General features: G+C 38.2%; 1 protein-coding gene and 1 long non-coding RNA gene across 2 annotated transcripts in view; one reads left to right on the forward strand and one right to left on the reverse strand.

Moving 5' to 3' along the window:
• Positions 1-20,377, forward strand: part of MYB (MYB proto-oncogene, transcription factor) — a gene marked incomplete at its 5' end in the record, with an annotated part of 47,320 nt that overhangs the window by 23,660 nt on the left and 3,283 nt on the right. The window contains 6 exons of the mRNA XM_081313083.1: positions 719-1,084; positions 2,179-2,321; positions 3,904-4,018; positions 4,791-4,916; positions 6,913-7,023; positions 10,591-10,698. Coding sequence (XP_081169209.1) covers positions 719-1,084; positions 2,179-2,321; positions 3,904-4,018; positions 4,791-4,916; positions 6,913-7,023; positions 10,591-10,698 — 969 coding nt within the window. The remainder of the gene's footprint in view (positions 1-718; positions 1,085-2,178; positions 2,322-3,903; positions 4,019-4,790; positions 4,917-6,912; positions 7,024-10,590; positions 10,699-20,377) is intronic.
• LOC308659466 lies at positions 137-19,058 on the reverse strand. The gene is made up of 5 exons (XR_014024541.1): positions 18,911-19,058; positions 4,809-4,895; positions 4,261-4,436; positions 2,171-2,277; positions 137-952 (listed from the first exon to the last, which is right to left on the reverse strand). It is a non-coding gene; the product is annotated as an uncharacterized lncRNA (long non-coding RNA).

The following is a 20,377-nucleotide window of genomic DNA, read 5'->3' on the forward strand; positions in this document are numbered from 1 at the left end:
TGCATTTATCCTGGAAAATTTGCTCAATAGGAATATTCAGATGAAACAGTTATTCACTGAATAACCACGTAGAGTCACCTTGTAGGAAGATAGGTGGCATAAAAATTTAATAAAAAACAAACTATAAATAATATGTGCCTAATTATAGCAAAATCATTACATAAGCTATAAAAGTAATGTGATATTACATCTTTTGTTTCAGTAATATCTTAGACTTTTGGATCCCAGCTTTTTTATAGTGCTAATGGGTTTTTTTAATCATAATTTCAATAAAATCATTGTATTAAGGATTCTAACTAAAAGAGTAAGAATACGTATTACTTTTAGGCACTAGTTTGAGACGAGCGTTTTAATAAACTTAAGAGATTCGTGAAATTTATAACTTTATACATACTGATTGATACACAGTTTTCCATGTAAGGATGTTGCTATTGTATAAGTTTAGTCAGTAGAATATGATTGTGTAACAAGACTTTACAATTGATTAAACAGCCAGTTTGAGATATTTCTTTTTTGAAATAATATCATTAGGGTGATTTGTATCTTAATTTTTACATTTCGGAATAGTATTACAACTGGGTCAAACTCAAATTAAAAAGGAACCGATCTTTCTCCTTTTGTTAATGCTGTTGTGTTAGTAATCCAGTTGAGCTTCTTAAAATAGGTGGGAGGAACATGCACTCTCTCATAGATTCGTGGCTTCCCCCATTGTTTCCAGGATCTGTCGTCATGGGGTGATCTCAGCAGTTTTGAATTCTCTGAAACATCAAATGCTTCACCTACCCAGGTTCCCTCAGAGAGAACCCCACAGCTTCAGAAAACAGACAGCAATGTGTGTAGGCTGGAAGGACACTCTCTTGCAGACTTGAGCAAAGCCATGTTGAGTCAGGATTCCTTTGCCTTACCAAAGTCCTTGACTGGCTCCAAATGTGGCCCACCTCCGTTGGTCATTCTGCGTGCAAAGAGAAGCCATCCCATGAACCATTTAGCCAATGGTCATAATAAATCCTTCATTCTTACTGAAGTCAGCAGCTCAACTCCTAAGCATTCCCCTGTCAAAAGCCTGCCTTTCTCTCCTTCCCAGGTAGAGCAATTCTGTTTAACTGTTACTAATTCTCTAAGTTAGTAAGGTGTTAACAACATGGAGAAACTAATCTTTGGGGCAGATGACTAATCCCTGCTTTGCTTGTTAATTGCCTTCTGATTTTGAATCTACCCACTGTTGGGTTTAGAGAAACAATCTAACTTACCTGAATATTTAATTCTTGATGATTTGGGGAGGATTTGTTATCTGTTTGCTTTATTCTGGCTTGTAAATTCTTTCATCTGTCCTGTTTCCCGTAATCATTTTTTATCTCATCCATTTTGCAGGATGTTTCATATACGGTAGTCCAAGAATTTGGTTAAACAATAACTTTCAAATTATGTACTAACAAATTCATTTTTAAAAATTAAAAAACATTAACCTAATAAAATAAATTTGGATGGTATTGGAGGAACTGTGCAGTGTGACTTACAAATCAGTTGAATAGATATATTTAAATTGTCTTGGTTACATAGAAGATTTAAACATAAATGGGTTTGGTTAAATAAACCGCTAGACTTTTTTTTTTTTGGAACAATCTAAAATGACAAGTTAACAAATTCATCTATACTAGTATTGCAGTTCTGTTTTGTTTTTGTTTGTTTTTTTAAAAAAATTGTAAGTCTTTTGCAAACAAAATCAAATATTTACATTTTAAAAGCTCTGTGCATCCTTTACTACCCATGCTGTTAAAGCAAAATAATGTTTTAACAAGGTAAATAGGAATTTATTTTTTCTTGTTTCTATTTCAAAAAAAAATCTAGTGTTGTTCTACTTTAGCTGGAGGATACAACAATCTTCAGAAAAATTTGTTCTTCCCTGATAGCTAAAATTCCACTGAAAAGATAGTTGTTCTTTAAATATCTTGGAAGAAATCTAAAGAAATAGATTTGAATAATCTTAAGCAACAGAAATGTAAAATTTTGGAAATACACTAATCAAAATGCATAACAGCATTTATGTTGTTACATGAAATTAGTACTGATATACAGAGTTACACTGTGAGTTCCTTTTCTTCACTTCTCTTGGTTTTACTTGATTACACTATTTCAAAAGCTAAAAACCATTAATTCCATAAAAATATACCTTTGCAGTTCTTCAGCACTTCTTCTATCCAAGAAAGTCTGGATCTGGACAATCCCACTTTAAGTTCCACTCCACTGTGTACTCATAAAGTCGCTGTTACAGGAGCTCTTCAAAAAGACCAAGCGTTTAAGAGCCAGAAAGAAAATAATTTGTAAGTCTTCTTAAATCATACTTTTGGCAGCCGTTTCAACTCTCAATGAGAACGTTGCAGCTATTTTGTACATGTGTGGAATTGCTGTGCAAATTATGCTCCCCTTTGCCTCAGTGAAAGATAGCTTGGTGCTTAAAGCACTCAAGTGAAGTTGCCCCTTTCAATATGATTAAGGCAGCAAGTTACATAGTAAGAGTGTTGCCATGGCTTTTGAGAGTTATGTCTTCATATTATCCCTTACAGCAGAATCCTTTCTATAAACTGCTTGTAAAATGTGTAATACAGGTAGTCCTCAATTTATGACCACAGTTGAGCCCAAAATTTATTTTGCTAAGTGAGAAATTTGTTAAGTGAGTTTTGTCCCATTTTACAACTTTTCTTGCTACATTTGTTAAGGGAATCACTGCAGTTCTTAAATTAGTAACACGGTTGCTAAGTGAATCTGATTTCCCCATTGACTTTGCTTGTCAGAAGGTTGCAAAAGGGGATCTCCTGACCCCAGGGCACTGCAACCGTCATAAATGTGAGTCAGTTGTCAAGCATCTGAATGTAAATCATGTGGCCATGGGGATGCTGCAATGGTCATATGTGAAAAACAGTCATAAGCCACTTTTTTCGGTGCCGTTGTAACTTTGAATGGTCACTGAGTGAACTGTTTTAAGTTGAGGACTACCTGTATAGTCCATTCTGTACTCACAATAAGTACCTTATTTACACCATTAATTTACTTGACTTAAACACTTGACGTTGAAATTAAAAACAGGCCTTGTTTTAACAATGGTAATTGAGACCAGCAACTCTATTGCTCTGTGATGCACTTGCAAAGTACAGCATCATGTGACTTACGTGTGAATTTAACATGGCAATTGCCCATGATCCCAGTGGTCCCCCCAGTCATGTGATCCCCATTTGCTACTTCCTGCCAGCTTTCCCGTTGACTCTGCTTGTCAGAAACCAGCAGTGAAGGTTGCAAATGGTGATCTCATGACAGTGATGCTGTGACTGTTGCAATTTTGAGCCAGTTGCATAGTGGTCAAATTGCGATGATGTGAGCACCGGGATGCTGTGCCAGCCACAACCATGAAGAAAGGTGATCGGTCTCCTACTTCAGCACCATCATAACTTCAAACCAATGCTTAATAAGGACTATATGTGCAGCACTAATCAATTTACTATTATGTACAGAATCATCTTCTAAGCTAGTGTCTTCAAACTTGGCCCTTTTATGACTTATGGACTTCAACTCCCAGAATTCCTCAGCCAGCATGCCTGGCTGAGGAATTCTGGGAGTTGAAGTCCACAGGTCATAAAAGGGCCAAGTTTGAAGACCCCTGTTCTAAGCGTTTGAATAATTGTGTGAAAATAAATTTCAAAAACAAACAGACTTAGCTTGCCTGTAAGACAAGCCAGTGTATTTCCATAGTGTAAATGAGAGAGCGAAATGGGGAATTTGCAGCTGTAACACATTCTAATTTTTGCAATATTCTAGTTGTATTTTAAGCAAAAAAAAATTCAACTAATGTCTTGTAACTTGTTTCTCTCTCTCTCCCCCCCCCCTCTTTATTTCTTTCACTTTGGTAAGTTTCAGAACTCCAGCTATCAAAAGATCAATATTAGAGAGTTCTCCAAGAACACCAACTCCATTTAAAAATGCAGTTGCAGCTCAAGAATTAAAATATGGACCCCTAAAAATGCTGGTAAGGAAAAAAAGGGCACTAGTTTAATGATCAATCAAACCTTGGTTACAGCCATGTGGCCAGACGTCAGGAAAAAAAATAAAAGCAAAAGTGAAAATATATAAAGATAAAAAGAAATTACATTAATGCAAATGTTCAGACCTGAGGGAAAGGCAGATAGTGTTTATTGTGGTGAACTCAGAAAGATATATGCAATCAATGGCCTGCAGAAGAACTGATAAACAGAAGTCGTGCTGTCTTACCCTGAAATTTCTTCAAGATAGGATTTATTTATTTAAGTCGTTGGGGATTCTTTGTAGAGAGAGTGTGATGAAAAGGATACACACTGATGAAAGGAAATACTTTTGTAGTACCCGGATAGGAGAAGGCATGTCTTTGTCCAGCCTGGCTAAAATTAAGTCCTGTCAGAATTTCAGAACTGTTAAAAGAGAAATAGGAAGGTAGTGGATGGTTTAATGAGGTTTCTCTGGAAGCTCCAGTAGGACATAATCTTTGGGAAGGGAGAACATGACTGCACTTGGCTATATAACAAGCCAAGAACTGCATGCCGACAGTTAGCAGGATCAAATTGGATTTAATTTAATTTGCGTCCATAAGTGATTGAAATATAGATAATATGGTTTTCCCCCCCCCTGAGATCACACTAAACTTTTGTGGCAATTTTGGGAAGCAATCCAGGAGTCCCAATACCAAACTACATAAACCTCTGGGGTTTAGCTCTATTATAAGGCATTTTCTGCTGTTCAGGTGTATTTCGCTCTCTTCCTTTTAGCCTCAAACACCAACGCACCTGGTAGATGACCTGCAAGATGTCATCAAACAGGAGTCTGATGAATCTGGCATTGTATCCAGCCTATGTGAAAATGGTTCCCCTTTGCTGAAGAAAATCAAACAAGAGGCAAGTTAAACCATATTTACTTAAGGTTACATTAAGCTCCGTTCAGTTTGCCAACAAATGCTTCTAAATCATTTTAAGCACTGCCTCGAAAAATCAACTTTGTCAGGTTACTTTCAGAAAAGAACTTGCTGTTCTAATTTACATTTTTGAGAAATTAATCAGAATATTCAGAAATGGTTCTAAACTTTGGTTAATTGAAAGTAACACATGAAATTGCCAATAGAAAGTCCAAAAAAAACCCCTAATAGTCCTATAAAGATAGTACAGTGCTGATATTTCTGACTTCCAATTTCATGAAATTCCACTATGCAGGTAGTGAACAATATTTTGCTAGGGTTTATTTTACTCTATTAAGATTAGATTATTTTGGATATCATTAGTAGAGTAATAATTTGCATTTAACAAAACTTGTCCAGGCTTATAATCCAGTCAGTGAAAAGACATCTTTCAACATAATACGCAATCTTTAGTAGAAAAGAAATGTCTTTGAAATCTGGCTAAATTCATGTTACATCAATCAAATAACAGCAAGTTTAAATTTGTTTAAAGTGAACAGATCCTGAGTGCTAGTGTTCAGTGTTAGAGGTGTGCATGACACAGGAAATCCATTTATTTCAAGCTTGGAACAGGTCTGCCCCATTCAAAATGCTCTCAGAATGATTTGAATTGGCTTGTTCCATTGTAGTAATTGAACACTTGAATGTTCTGTGTTCCTTTAGAACAAAACTCAAATTATTTTAATTATTCCAGTTCTAGTAACTTATTACCAGCTGCTACCAGTACCTCCTTGCTTTTCACTTTAGGGCATGAAGAGTAAGTGCGGTGATGGTCATGCTGACTGATGTTTACATCCTAACTGCTGAAAACTTAGCCGAAGATAAGGTTTTTAATTGAAAATATTAACATAAAATGCTTAAGAGACAATAGGAATGCAGTTCATCAACTGAGAAATCTACTTTGATTAGCATCTATTATTACCCACCTTTTTTTGCCCATTCAGCAGAAAGAAATATTTTCAGTTTTCTTAAAACAAACCTTATGGGTCACTCAGCCAACAAATGGCAGGGCAAAAAGAGCAGCTAGATTATTTAATATTATTTTTAATTAGTACGTTTCCTTGTGAGATTTTCCTCATGTTTTGACCACTTTTTTGACCTTTTTTTGTAAATCTTTTTTTCTTTCTTTCTTTTGCAGTTATCTTGTCAGCTAAAAACAAACTCAGTAAAAGCAACCGTGTCTTTTCCTGATGTTTTTGCTTGCATAGAGGGGTGTCTAGTGACTGCCAGAGGAAAACAAAGGCTGCTAGTGCTTTTTGAATTGTATGAATAAATACTGCAGTAACATTACAAGTTCTGAAAGCATGTGTATGCATGGCAAATTTGAGCAAGCCAGTATTGCACCAGTAGTACTTACATTTAAATAGCTTCTGTAGCATTAATAATATTTCTGTGTGAGGCAAACAGTGCACACAAACATGCACTTTTGCATTAACTACACCAGTGGGACCCACCAGTACGTTCAGACGAACTCAAACATCATCTTTTTGAAAAGCAATAATTTACCAGGCAGCTCCAACAGTCTTCTACATCTGCTTCATTGTTTCCTTTCTAGCACTTCACTCCTGTATTACCCCACATAGGCGCTAAACCAATAGCAGCAAGGACATAATGGGTCTCTACTGCTGCATTGGTTGAAGTGGAAAAGATTTGAAGAAAGCAGCCCAATCATAATTCATCAAACAGCCCAGTCCAAACACTCCAAATGCTTTCATGTTGGAACAAAACTCTGTGTTTTCTTTCACACCCCAAAAACAGCTGTTTCAAATTCGAAACACTTCACTTATCTCTGTTGCTTGGGAGTAGGACAGTGGAGGACATTGTATGCTGACTGAATTAAGTCTGGTGCCAAAGCTTGTGTCAAAACGCACTTGCTGTTAAGCAAGACAGAATGTGTCAATCAACTCTTATTTTAATATGGCTTTTGTTCCTGCCTGCAGGTGGATTCTCCAGCAGGGAAAGCAGAAAACTTCCTTTGCTCAAATAGCTGGGAAGGGGAAGGGCTAAACACGCAGCTCTTCCCATATGCATCATCAGCAGAAGATGTGCCTGTATGTATTAATGCCTTACATCTCAACATCTTGGGCTGGGGTGTTTTTGTTGTGGTTTTTGTTTGCACAACCTTGATTGTTCTGAGGCCAAAAGAAGAAAAGAATAGCCCATATCTGGGCATTCCCCAGATTATGGTCAAATAATAGCTGGAAAAAGCTTGTACAGAGGAGTTTTCCACAGGCTACACCTTGAGGATGTGGTGCCCATAATTTTCACGTTCTGTTTTGGAAATGCAAACATACTAGTATTTTTAAAAAGGGGAAATTCACTTATTTCAGCATGAGGCAATTAATTCAATTTCTCCATTGAAAACAATGTGATATTAACAGGTGGAGGATTTAAAATTCTTTTATGGCTTTTTTAAAAATAAGGGAAACAAGCAAAACGTAGATAAAAATACATACAGTGCATATGTGGTAAGTGCTTTTTTTTAAAACAGCAAAGAAAAAAGGTATATCATTTTAGCAATAAATAGTTGCACTTCTATATATAGTTATTGAATGCAATTATACATTTCTAGAACATTTATATAACTATTCCATTTTTAACCTATTGTATTTTGTATAAATAAGTCCCATATTTCATTATATTATCCATATGAAGTCTATGACTATGGCAATCTGCTCATAGGTGGCAAATATGGTGATATTAACAGATTTAATGTCAGCCTGATTAATGCCAAAGTGTATTTTTTTCTAATGCCTATCTCTTCCTTTTGTTGGGTAAAGATGCACTTAATACATTTTAAGATAAAGATTTCTGAGATGTTTGCTAAGTGATGAGGCAATGAAATCCTTTCTTACTTTGACCAGTAAAAGAGGTATTAATCAGCATCCTCTATAAAAAGCATAAACTAATACAATATAAATAGAATTCAGATGCAAAATAGCTTAGTCAACAAGATACCGTATTTTTCGGACTATAAGACGCACTTTTTTCCCCAAAAGTGGGGGGGAAAACAAGGGTGCGTCTTATGGTCCGAAGGTGATCCGTATGGCCAGCCCCAACCTCTGCAAGTGGAAAGCAAGGGAGATTGCCAGGAGCACGAATCGGCACGTGCTGAGAAACGCCGATCTCACGCTCCTGCAATCTGCCTCGCTCGGTTTCAGCTTCCCTTGCTACAAGAGAAAGCAGGCTGAAACGGAGTGAGGGAGATTGCCAGGAATGCGAATCGGCTGATCTCGCACTGCTGCAATCTCCCTCGTTTCAGCCTCCTTTCTCTTGTAGCAAGGGAAGCTGAAACTGAGCGAGGGAGTTTGCAGGAGCGCGAGATCAGCCGATTCGCATTTCTGGCAATCTCCCTCGCTCCGTTTCAGCTTGCTTTCTGCAAGAGAAAGCAGGGCCGCTTCCGCGGGTACTGCTCTAATGCAGAGAGGGAAGGAAAAAGAGGGAAGGAAGGAAGGAAGGGACAATGGGAGAGGGAGAGAGAGAAAGAAAGGGAGAGAGAGAAGGAGAAAGAAATAGGGAGGGAGAGACAGAGGAGAAAGGGAGAGAAATAGAGGGAGAGGGAAAGAAAGAAAGGGAGAGAGAGGAGAAAGAAAGAGGGAGGGAAATGGAGAGAGAGAAGGAGAAATAGAGGGAAAGAGAAAAATAGAGAGGGAGAGAAAGGGAGAGAGAAGGAGAAAGGGAGGGAAATAGAGGGAGAGAGAGAAAGGGAGAGATAGAGGGAAAGAGAAAATGGAGAGAAAGGGAGAGAGAGGAGAGAGAAAGAAAGGGAGGGGGAGAGAGGGAGAGAAAGAGAAGGAGAGAGAGAAATTAAATTAGTAACATGATTGTTAAGTGAATCTGGTTTCCCCACTAACTTTGCTTCTCAGAAGGTTGCAAAAGGCGATCACATGACCCTGGAACAATGTGATCATCATAAATATGAATCGATTGCCAAGCATCCGAATGTAAATCACATGACCCTGGGGATGCTGCAACAGTCATAAGTGTGAAAAATGGTCATAAGTCACTTTTTTCAGTGCCATCGTAACTTTGAACAGTCACTAAGTGAATCATTGTAAGTCAAGGACTACCTGTACTTTATCATTTTTTTTCCTTTTTTGGTGGGGGGTCAAGTTTTTTACACCTTGCTGGGCGACTGGTGGTACTCGGACATTGCCTTGTCCTAAAAGCGGTACAATGGATGAAAAGGTTGAAAAACCCTGTTTTAGTATACCGGTACTATTTGGTTCAGAATATTTTTTTCTTGTTTGCCTGCTCTAAAAACTGGGTGCGTCTTATGGTCAGGTGCATCTTATGGTCCGAAAAATACGGTATTTTGGGTAAATATTTATACTTTTGTCAGTTGTATTGTTATCTAATTTTGGAGGTAGTAGCACTAGAAAATACTTGGCTTCTGAACAAAGCCTGTGTTAGACTACATTTTTAATATTTTGTCAGTCATGTTTTTATGCATGCCCTCATTTTAATCTCTTTCAATTCAGCATATTGCATGGGAGTTTTACTCTGAAGGTTATTACAAAAATTAAAATTATTTTCATTGAGTATCGTTTTCCTTAGGAACTTGATACAACCACTTTTTGTTTCAGTAACTAAGATTTAAATTTAAAGTTTACTAAATTCTGACAATGCAATCCAGCATAGTACATGCAAATGCCACACTAACTATTCTATACTGAAAGGTTTTGGTATGTGATCCAGTGTTCCTTAAACTCTTCCCAAAAATATTTTTCCTTTTCCCTACTAGTTTACTCAATATTTGTTACCCCTCTCAGTAGCTACTTAAGGATAATTTCCTTGTCTGCTTAATTGCCAGTGTTTAGTCCTGCATTATTTAGTAACCACTTTGTTAACATTATATGTGACTTGGTTTGGTCCTACAACATCAGCGTAATGTCAGTTCAGACATTCACTTGAAGTTCTTTTAAAAACTCCTTTCAGATAAATTATTGTGACAAACTTGTGACCAGTCCACAGTTGCAGCCATCGCAGTATCCCTGTAGTTGTGTGATCACACCTCAAGCGCTTGACAAACCAGTTCATGCTCATCATCATTTGCATCCTTCCCTGCTTGGCTTCTTACAAGCTAAGTCAGTGGGGAAGCCAGTGGGAAATTGCAAGCTGTCACTTTTTCACCCAACTGCTTATAATCTATAGGTTTATAGTACCTGGTAAGATTTTGTCAGCCAGCTGGCTTACCTGGAACTCCCATCTCTTCCCTTTATGGCCATGTGAATACCTTCCTTAATGACCCGTGCAGTCGTGAGGTTACAACTTCCAGGATTGCCATCACTAAGCAATGCAGTTATTTGATATCATGTTTTATGATTGCATTGCTTAGTGCTGGGAATTCTGGTCCAGTATTGTAGTATTGCACCTTACAAAAATGTCTTTTAAAGTCCTTCTAATTTTATCTGCTATATGCTTTATTTTTTCAGAAGATTCCAATATTTGAGTACTCCAAAATTTCAAATATCCTTTAAGTGCAATCTGATAGTATGGAAGGAGGATGGAGAGAGAGAACCAAACAGTCCTATAACACTGTATCATAAATAATCCATTCAGTATTATACATCATTTTTACACGGTTAAGATTTTAGTGTGGGTCTTTTTTCCCCCAGAATCTGCTGACCAGTTCACATTTAAAGATGCCTACATCAGAAGAAGAAGACAACAGTCATAAATTATTCACATTTCATAGAACTAGATCATCAAGTAGCCCACTTCAGGTAAAAAATTTCTTTTTGTTAAATTCCATAGATAATCATTGAACTTGCTTCCGAATAGAGAAATAATTCTTCTTTCAATTCAAAGAATAATTGATTTGTAAAACTTGAAGATCTCACTTCATTGTATAAGGGAAAAATGTTATAGATGTGTTTGAATAAGAATTGAACACAAACCTAATTTGCTATTGAATCCAGTATTATGGACCAAGTAGAGTATTCCAGGAATAGGAAGCTCTTGGGAAAACGTTATAATTGAACCTGTTGACTTTTGGTACAGTAGTGGAAAAGTGACATTATTTTCTTCTGCAGTAGGGGGGAGGGAGTGTTGGGGGCACTATGTTGAAGTGTAAAAAAGGAAGCCAAGAAATGATGATGATGATGATGATTTTTACTCCCCACTTCTGGTGGCCTTGTTTTTGTAACAGTGAAATATGAACTTCCTCAGATTGGGTTATTTTCATTCAGATACCACATGAAACTCAATTTGAAGTCTGATTTTTGAGTGGAAAGGAAGAATAGCAAACACTGCAGGATTGCCTTTTTGAGTGGTAGAACTCAAGACTTCTTATGAACGGGAATGAGAACCCAAACATCTTCAGATAGATTTGAAAAGAACTTTGTAGAACTACATTGGTAGTCTGCATGGAAAATACTGAGCTGGCCGGATCAATGCTTTGACTCTTTTAATTAGCTTCCAGTAGAAAACTGATGTAAAAACCTTAGCAGTACAATCCTATGGATGTCCGCTCATAAATCGTTTTGAATTCAGCTTATTCCCAAACAGTTGGATATACATTGCATCTTTTATAATCATAAGAAAACCCCTGGAAGATGAAACCAAAGAGCTGTGTCTAGTTTGCTATTTAGTTTCTCAATGCATCTCTGCTAGATTTAGATTTAGATTTAGATTTTATTAGATTTATATACCGCCCTTTCCCGAAGGACTCAGGGCGGTTTACAGGGCATTTTAAAATCACATCAATATAAAATACAAAGTTAAAAGAGAGTTAAAAGATTAAATTATCCCTGAAAATAAAACCCCAGTTAAAATTCTCAGCCTGGGTCAGAGAGCTCAAAGAACCAAGTCTTCAGGTCCCGGCGGAATGAACGAAGGTCAGGGGCAGTCCTGAGCTCTATGGGCAGCTGGTTCCAGAGGGCAGGCGCACCCACAGAGAAGGCCCTCCCCCTGGGTGTTACCCGCCGGCAATCTTTTACCAGCAGCACCCTGAGAAGACCCTCCCTCTGCGAGCGCACTGGACGAAGGGAACTTGATGCTGGCAGCAGGTGTTCCCTCAAATATCCCTTACAGGAAGCCTGTAAGTAGAACATAATGATAAGAAGCAACTCTCAGTGTTTGGTAGAATCTGGGATAACTACTGTAGACAAGATTAGATTCACGTGCTTCATTCTTGTTGCGACATAAAATGGCCTAATGATGAAAATCTATTTCACCTATCAAGAAAGTGATAATGCTTAAACGTGTCTCATAGGCATAACGCAAGAACATTTGCCTCTGGCTTTGCTATTTGCAAATATAAATTAGACAACAATCACTGCTATGTTGGCCAAGTTCGTGAGAATTTATTCTTAATCACTCCTACAGAACTGAGCCAACAGAATATGTAGACTATTTTATTACTGCTATTTATGTAAATAACTACATTAGAAACAATTATTCCCTAAGTAAATGAAATAGAAATGCCTTGTTACCTTAACTTAAAGTTGGCATTAGATTATTTCTTTAGTGTGAACTCACAAATGGGAAATAAATGGGCTTCTTTCCATTCCAGCTCTTGGGTAGCCAGAGAATTTTAAGACTATAAATGTGTGTTTGTGTGCAGTTGTTTAGATCATTGATTGTGGGAACTCAGATGGTGTACTTCCTGATCCATTTCCCCTTTCTAATCAGGAGATAGAAGCTATTAAGTAGTCCATTCAATGACTGGGTGGGCTGGATCACAAAAAAGGGAAAATATGTTTGTACATGATGTTTCCTCCCTTTGTTAACCTAAAAAGATGGTGATGCCTTTTATTTATTTATTTATTTTATTTGACTTATATACCGCCCTATTCCCATAGGACTCAGGGCAGTTTACAGGGCAATTAAAACCATAGAATACAAAAGTTAAAATAAATTTAAAACAATTAATTAAATTTAAAGCCCAAAAGTTAAAAATTAAAACTTTAAAACCCAATTAAAAACCCCTCAGTCTAGGCCAGACAGCTCAAAGAGCCAGGTTTTTAGGTCCCGGCAAAATGAGCGGAGGTCGGAGGCAGTCCTGAGTTCCATAGGAAGTTGGTTCCAAAGGGCAGGCGCACCCACAGAGAAGGCCCTCCCTCTGGGAGTCACCCGCCGGCAATCCTTCACCGGCGGTACCCTAAGAAGGCCCTCCCTGTGGGAGCGCACAGGACGATGGGGAATTGATGCCAGCAGCAGGTGTTCCCTCAGATAATCCGGGGCCATGCCATTTAGGGCTTTATAGGTCATCACCAGCACCTTGAATCTCACCCGGAGGGCAACTGGAAGCCAATGCAGCTCGCAGAGAAGAGGTGTTGCACGGGAGTATCGGGGGACTCCCATCACAACTCGCGCGGCTGCATTCTGTACCAGCTGAAGCCTCCGAGTGGTCCTCAAGGGCAGCCCCATGTAGAGAGCGTTGCAGTAGTCTAGGCGGGAGGTCACGAGCGCATGGGTGACTGTGCGTAGGGCATCTCGGTCCAGATAGAGATAGAGAGCTGTATGGAAATGTACACAGATGCTAAATTTCCTGCCCTCCACAACTGTTCCAGGTATTTGGGCACAATCCATTTCTGGATTGGGTTGCCAGCTTTCATTATGTTTATTCCTCCTTTGGTCATTTTCCCAAGGAGCTCTGATGTTAATACACAGCAATTTAGTTGTGGTATTTCTTTCAAGAAGCAAACTAGCAAAAAAAAAAAGTTATGAGGCTCCTCATTCAACATGTTCTAATTCATTCAATGAAGGTGCTTTAGTAGTTGTCTCTGTTGCCTATGGAAACAACAATTCAGACGTAGAGGTGGGATGGGTGGGTGGGATTCTGTTTGAAATAAAGTTTTCATGTAAGTGTTGCTCGAAGATAATATTTTTCTGCAGAAGCACCACAATTCAGCGAAATCCACACTAGGGGCTTTGGAGGTCAATAATAATTTAAAAATGACTGCATAGAGAGATAAAGAAGAGCTGCCACTATCAAAGGAGAAAATATCTTAGACTAATAGATTGAACAGTGTTGACTTCACTACACTTGGACAGTTAGAACATTCATTCAGTCATTCCTTCTATTAACTCCCAAAGATTAAGAAAGACATTTAGCTATGCTACACTCAATGTGCAAAATTATTTCTATATATCAGGCTATATTTTCAATATACATATACTGTATGAATTGATAGATAATTCTAATCTTTTCTTCCTGTATACCAGTATGCAATAAATTTTACTGAAAATATTTGGAGTTCACTAGCACAGACAGTGGCGGATGAAAGAAGACTGGTTTGACACAGCCTTGTTCCCTGAGTACTTATTTTCAGGAAAAATGTAATGTGTGAATCTGCCATTAACGTTGAGTAGGTTTAAGGAAGCACCTTTGCCCAGTCTTGCCTTTACTGCTCTCTCTTCCCTGGAGGTTCACTTTTACTTAACTGGATATCCCAGTTAAACTCTGGAGAGTTTGTTTACTGTTCACTCTTCCCTGAGGCAACAGAAGATGTGTTACAGGATACGTGAGGTAGTTTTGTTGCCAGAAAAAGGATATGCAGGTAGGATTCATGATGTAACAAAATGAACTAAGAGTGACACAGCTGAAAATATTCCATGGTTTGATGATAATAAAAAGTAAAGGTAAAGGTTCCCCCGCACATGCGTGCTAGTCGTTTCCGACTCTAGGGGCCGGTGCTCATCTCCCATTTCAAAGCCGAAGAGCCAGCGCTTGTCCGAGGACGTCTCCGTGGTCATGTGGCCGGCATGACTAGACGCCAAAGGCGCACGGAGCGCTGTTACCTTCCCACCGTAGTGGTCCCTATTTTTCTACTTGCATTTTTACGTGCTTTCGAACTGCTAGGTTGGCAGAAGCTGGGACGAGTAACAGGCACTCACTCTGTTACGTGGCACTCGGGATTTGACCCGCCAAACTGCCGACCTTCTGATCGACAAGCTCAGCGTCCCAACCCACTGAGCCACCGTGTCCCTTGATGATAATATGTGAACATAAACATGCAAAAGTTACCTTTGTCATCCATATTTTAACTTTTAAAAAAGTGCTACCAGGAAATCTGCTTTGAAAGAAAGAAATGCGTTTCGTAAGAGAGGGTAAGAGGATAACAAGAATTGGCCACAATTTCATAGCACCTGTGGTCTAATGCAGAACAAGCAGGCCGCCACTGATGTGGCACAACCAAGTTAAAAGTAGCCCCAACTAAACTCTATGGAAAAGAAGGAAACAGAAACACGAGAACCACTGTTGGTTTCATCTGTGTTTGGCATTGTCACATGGAAGTTAGTAAAAATTTAGCGGTTTATCGTAAAGGTGCTTCTGCTGAGCCCAGAAGAAGTGCCCATCAGCTGGAATGTTGCAGCATCTCCAGGGTCTTGGGATTTACATTCAGATGCTTGGCAACTGATTCATATTTATGATGGTCACAGTGTCCCAGGGTCATGTGAAGTGACCAAAACCTGCTGCAGCTTTGAGTGAGTGAAATTGTAAACGTCTATTATTAGGAAGGAAGCTGTGGAAGTATTCGGATGCTAATATTGACTAACGGCATTCCTGCAAGAAACTTTTGCTATTGTGAGAATGCTTCAAAATGGATGGATTACCACTCCTAGAATTCTATAGTTAGCGTGACCATTATCATTTATTCTGGGACTTGAGATGTATAATTCAGACCAAGGATGGCTGCTATAGGTCCTGATCACTCAAACCTGCCTAGAGAATGGGACACTGTTTGGGTGGTGTGTTTTGCTTTTGAGCAATCACCTGAAGAAGACAACGAGAGGGAACAAAAGCAGCAGAATTCTATTCACTGTAGGCAGCAAAAGCTCATTGGTTTCATAGTGTCCCCTTGGCTGTGGAGATCTTTTTCTATTCCCCTGTAAGCAGATAGGCTCTAAATCCAGGGGTAGGCAACCTCGGCTCTTTTATGACTCATGGACTTCAACTCCCAGAATTCCTGAGTCAGCCATGGTTGCCTACCCTTGCTCTAGTCATAATTTCAGAGGGCTTGGAAGTTTTCATTAATGTCTAGCAAACTCTGATTGTGACTTTCCCTTCCCTTCTTTCTGTAGCATCCAAAGCTTTTGTTTTATCCTAAGCATCCATGCAATTACCACATCTGTGCCTTAGAAAAATAGCTCTCTTCTTTCTGGATTACTTTTATACTATTTCTCTTTAATATCATGACGCTTTCTAACTTTGTATTATAAAATGAGCAGCTAGCAATCTGAACCCATTTAATAAAAAAATATTACCAGAAATCAAGGACTATTTAACATTCTTTCTGTTTTTGAAATGAATGTGTCTGTGTGTGAATAAACAAGTATGGAATTAATAGCTGAGAATTCCATGGGCTCGTGTGCAAAACCAACTTCTAAACCTGGCATATCATAACAATTGAAAGTATTCCCAGCTCCTATGAGAGCAAAGTGAATATTTTTATTTAAAGCTGCATATGGTAACTAATACAATGCATTTGCTTCAGTATTAGTTCACACAAAAACATTGGTGATAGTATTACAAGTGGGATAGCAATCTCAGCCTAGATTATGAAAAGCAAGAAACTAAGGCCATCATTTGAACCTTGTAAACACTTTGAAAGGGAAACTATTCAGACTTGATCTCATGAATCAACCATCTCTGTTTGCTTACAAACAGAATCCCAACGTTGTGATGAGCTTTAGGGTGTGACTATTCCTGGCAATTATCAGGTCACAGAGTGTTTGTAATGAATACCAATCCTTACTCATTTCTGCAGGCTTTAGATAAAAAGGTCAGGCCACTGTTTACATTATATATCATGTGAAACGAGGGCAGCAGCCAGACAGGGACTTTTAATTTTTTTGTAATTGCTACCACTTATTTATTGACTGGAATAACATCTGTCTTCTCCCTACCAAATAATGAGCCATATGAAAAACTTGGACCTGATAGAAAATAAAACCTTAAAGCTTGTGGAAATCATTTTATAAAATGTTCAAAGCTGAAATACATTCCTGTACCCTTTGATCTATTCTCATTCAATTTTTGGATATTAGAATGAAGATTGTTCAGGAGTTGAATTGTCATCAATTGAAGCCTGTTAACATATAATTAAGGGACACGGTGGCTCAGTGGGTTAGGACGCTGAGCTTGTCGATCAGAAGATCGGCAGTTTGGCAGTTTGAATCCCGAGTGCCACGTAGCAGAGTGAGCGCCTGTTACTTGTCCCAGCTTCTGCCAACCTAGCAGTTCGAAAGCACGTAAAAATGCAAGTAGAAAAATAGGGACCACTATGGTGGGAAGGTAACAGCGTTCCGTGTGCCTTTGGCATCTAGTCATGCCAGCTGCATGACCACGGAGACGTCCTCGAACAAGCGCTGGCTCTTTGGCTTTGAAACGGAGATGAACACCGGCCCCTAGAGTTGGAAACGACTAGCACACATGTGCGGGGGAAACTTTACCTTTTACCTAACATATACAGTAATTGGTTGCCTTAACAGCATAGCTTTTGCAGACAATAGAGTGTAAAGAGGGAACAATTATTGTGGTCTTCCAGTCATCAGCCATGAATGCAGTCCTCAACAGCCACATTTAGCAAGTTGCGGAGCCATTCCATAAGTAAATCACAACCGTATTTTAAGATTTCTCCAGTTGCACAATCTACATTAGCATTCTTACTATTTTTTTAGTACTCTCACAGCGTTTATTATTTTCTTTGGATCAGTTTTTTTCATGGACACCAACTCTTCAACATATTCCTATACAAATCTCTGAAACACCCTTCCAGCATTCCCTCACGACTGTTCAATCAGGAATCAATTTCACCAGTTTTGTATTTAATTCCTTTCATTTCTACTGGTGATTTTTATTTAACCATCTTCGCTCAATTTTTTATTTTCATCAAAATCTCTGTTTTTTCTCTCTGTCTCTTTTAGCCATAATCCTTCAAGGAACAGGCCTTTCTAGTCAAAAGTTTGTTTTTAATGATCTTTTTCTACATACGTACCTACCATACAATACCTTTTCTTTTTCCATCACTCATTGTCTAATATGCATTTTTGAATATTTCTCATATTTCCTGCTGGAAGTCTAATACGTAATACTTTTTCATTCAAGACAATACTTTTTTCTTGCAGTTTTCTAATTTCCTCTACTTTTATTTCCATTTTTCCCTCTTCACGCTACCAAAAATTAAAAATGATTCAGAATTTTTTTATCAACCTTGAATTCTTTGCTGATTCAGTCTTTCATCATAAATAATAATCATTTCAACAATCACATTTTTAGATTTATATTCATTCTTTTGCAAATAGACTTAAGCTAAAACCAAATTTTCAAAGCAAACAAAGCTACAGTGTACAACATACTTACTCATCAAGCAATTATCATTGAGTTTTTTGCAGTTTTGCCCAGAACTCATCCCTCGTTCTCACATACTGTATATCACTGTTCTTTAGAATGTCATATGCGGCAATTCTTAACCTAAGAGCTGCCTGCAATTAGTGCAGGTTCGCATCCCACCAGGCTCAAGGTTGACTCAGCCTTCCATCCTTCCGAGGTAGGCAAAATGAGGACCCAGATTGTTGGGGGCAATTAAGCTGACTTTGTAATAATGCCGCTTGGGGTGTGTGTGAAAGCCCTAATAAGCAGGCATATACATAGAATGAAGGCTACTGCTAAGCTTGTAAGCCGCCCTGAGTCTTCGGAGAAGGGCGGGATATAAATGGAATAAAAATAAAAATAAATAAATAAAATATTTCCATATACAAAATGCGTATGTATGTGCTTGTGTTACCCTATTTTCTACAGCAGACTACACAAAAACAGATAATTTCTGGCATAAGTATTATCACTTCTTTTCAAAATTAAACTCAGTCACTTTCTGACCATATCGATCAATTTCTCAGTTAAATTGAATCTGTTAAATCCTTTCTCTTAGTTTGACAGGCAGTCAGTTTTGGCCAGTATGTTCTGGATATGTATCTTAATCAATATACCTGAGTGCTTTTCTTTGTTAAAAGAAGGAAACCTCTCAGCCAATCATTAGAAGGTGCTGGAACACTTTCTTTCATGCCTTATCCCATATCATGTCAAGGAACATCCACTGCTGGCACTACTCCCTGCAGATCTTACCAGAAGCTCATCAATTTTCCATGATCAGAACCATTTTGGGTTTTCAAGTATCCTTTACAAAAAGAGATCAGTCATTCTGGCAGCAGCTGCTATTTCCCCTGAGCAGATCTGACTCAGTGGAGTTAAGCAGTGTTGAAAATTACTGGAACTCTAACCAGCTGCTCAAGAGAGTGGAGGATGTCTAGTGAAATCATGAACAGCACTGTGGCATATCTGTGAGGTAAAATATATGTCACACCTGCCCTTCACTGTGGTTTGCAGAGGACTATGCTGTGTTAAAAAAAAACCTAATAAAGTGGGAGGGTGCTGTTTTACAAATCCATAGCTACATATTTGGACTGTTTTTGTCATGAAGGTTGATTGCTTAATGACAGGACTACTGAAAACCAAAGAACTAAGGGAGAGAGATAGATCAAGAAAAAAATGCATAGTTAACTCAGGTTCACATTAGAGAGTTAAATTCTTTGTCACATCACTTGTTTTCTGTGGGGATTTAGATGGTTTTGATCTATTTTAATTTTATGGAGTTTTATATCTGTGGTATGGAGTTTTATGGCGTTATATCTAAAATCGATTTGTACCATTCTTGGTTAAATTGTATTTTAGTTCTGCAGCGTACTCAAGGTAGTAATACCATTGAAAAAATTGGTTAAATTTTATCCTTGTCTGATGCTTGTATCACACCACATCATTTTGGGAACGTCCTGCTTAAGGACCATTACCAAGGTCTGGAATTTTAAAGAATAAGTAAGGCGTTGCTTCATCGAAAACTGTACTTTGATGGATGTACAGTTTAGATGTCATTGGAGATCCCAGTCACAAAAACCTCTATATGGGTTTGGATGGTCAGTGAAGGACCATGTTTAAAAAACATATATATTATTCCATGCCATAATGTATCTTTTCTGTCACAGAGATAGAAGGTTGTGTATCTGTAGGTTTTATAATTAGGGTTGCTGGAATTGCTGCTGTGAAAGTACCAGTTCTGATTGCCCAGCAGTAAATGTTAACAAATGGGTTAAAAGAAAGCAATACTTATCTCTATCAGCAAATCCCATGGTATGTTGACATTTTTGTCCTTCCTGATGACTAGAGGCAGCAAGAAATAGTTTGCAAGACTACAGAACGAGTTTATCACTTTCCAACAGTGTTGTGTTCAGTTTTCAACTTTTGTAAACATTGCAAGCACAGACTGTAGTTAAGAAATGTGTTTCTATTGGAAGACCTTTCACTTTCTCCCCTACATTTCTCTATGGAAGACTGACCCTCCCTTTGTGCATTAGTGTAAAGATTTTGTTGCTTCTTTCTTGTTTTGGAACATTTTTAAGTGT

This window comes from Vipera berus, assembly GCF_964194415.1.
Source record: "Vipera berus genome assembly, chromosome: 1".
Classification (NCBI taxonomy): Eukaryota; Metazoa; Chordata; class Lepidosauria; order Squamata; family Viperidae; genus Vipera; species Vipera berus.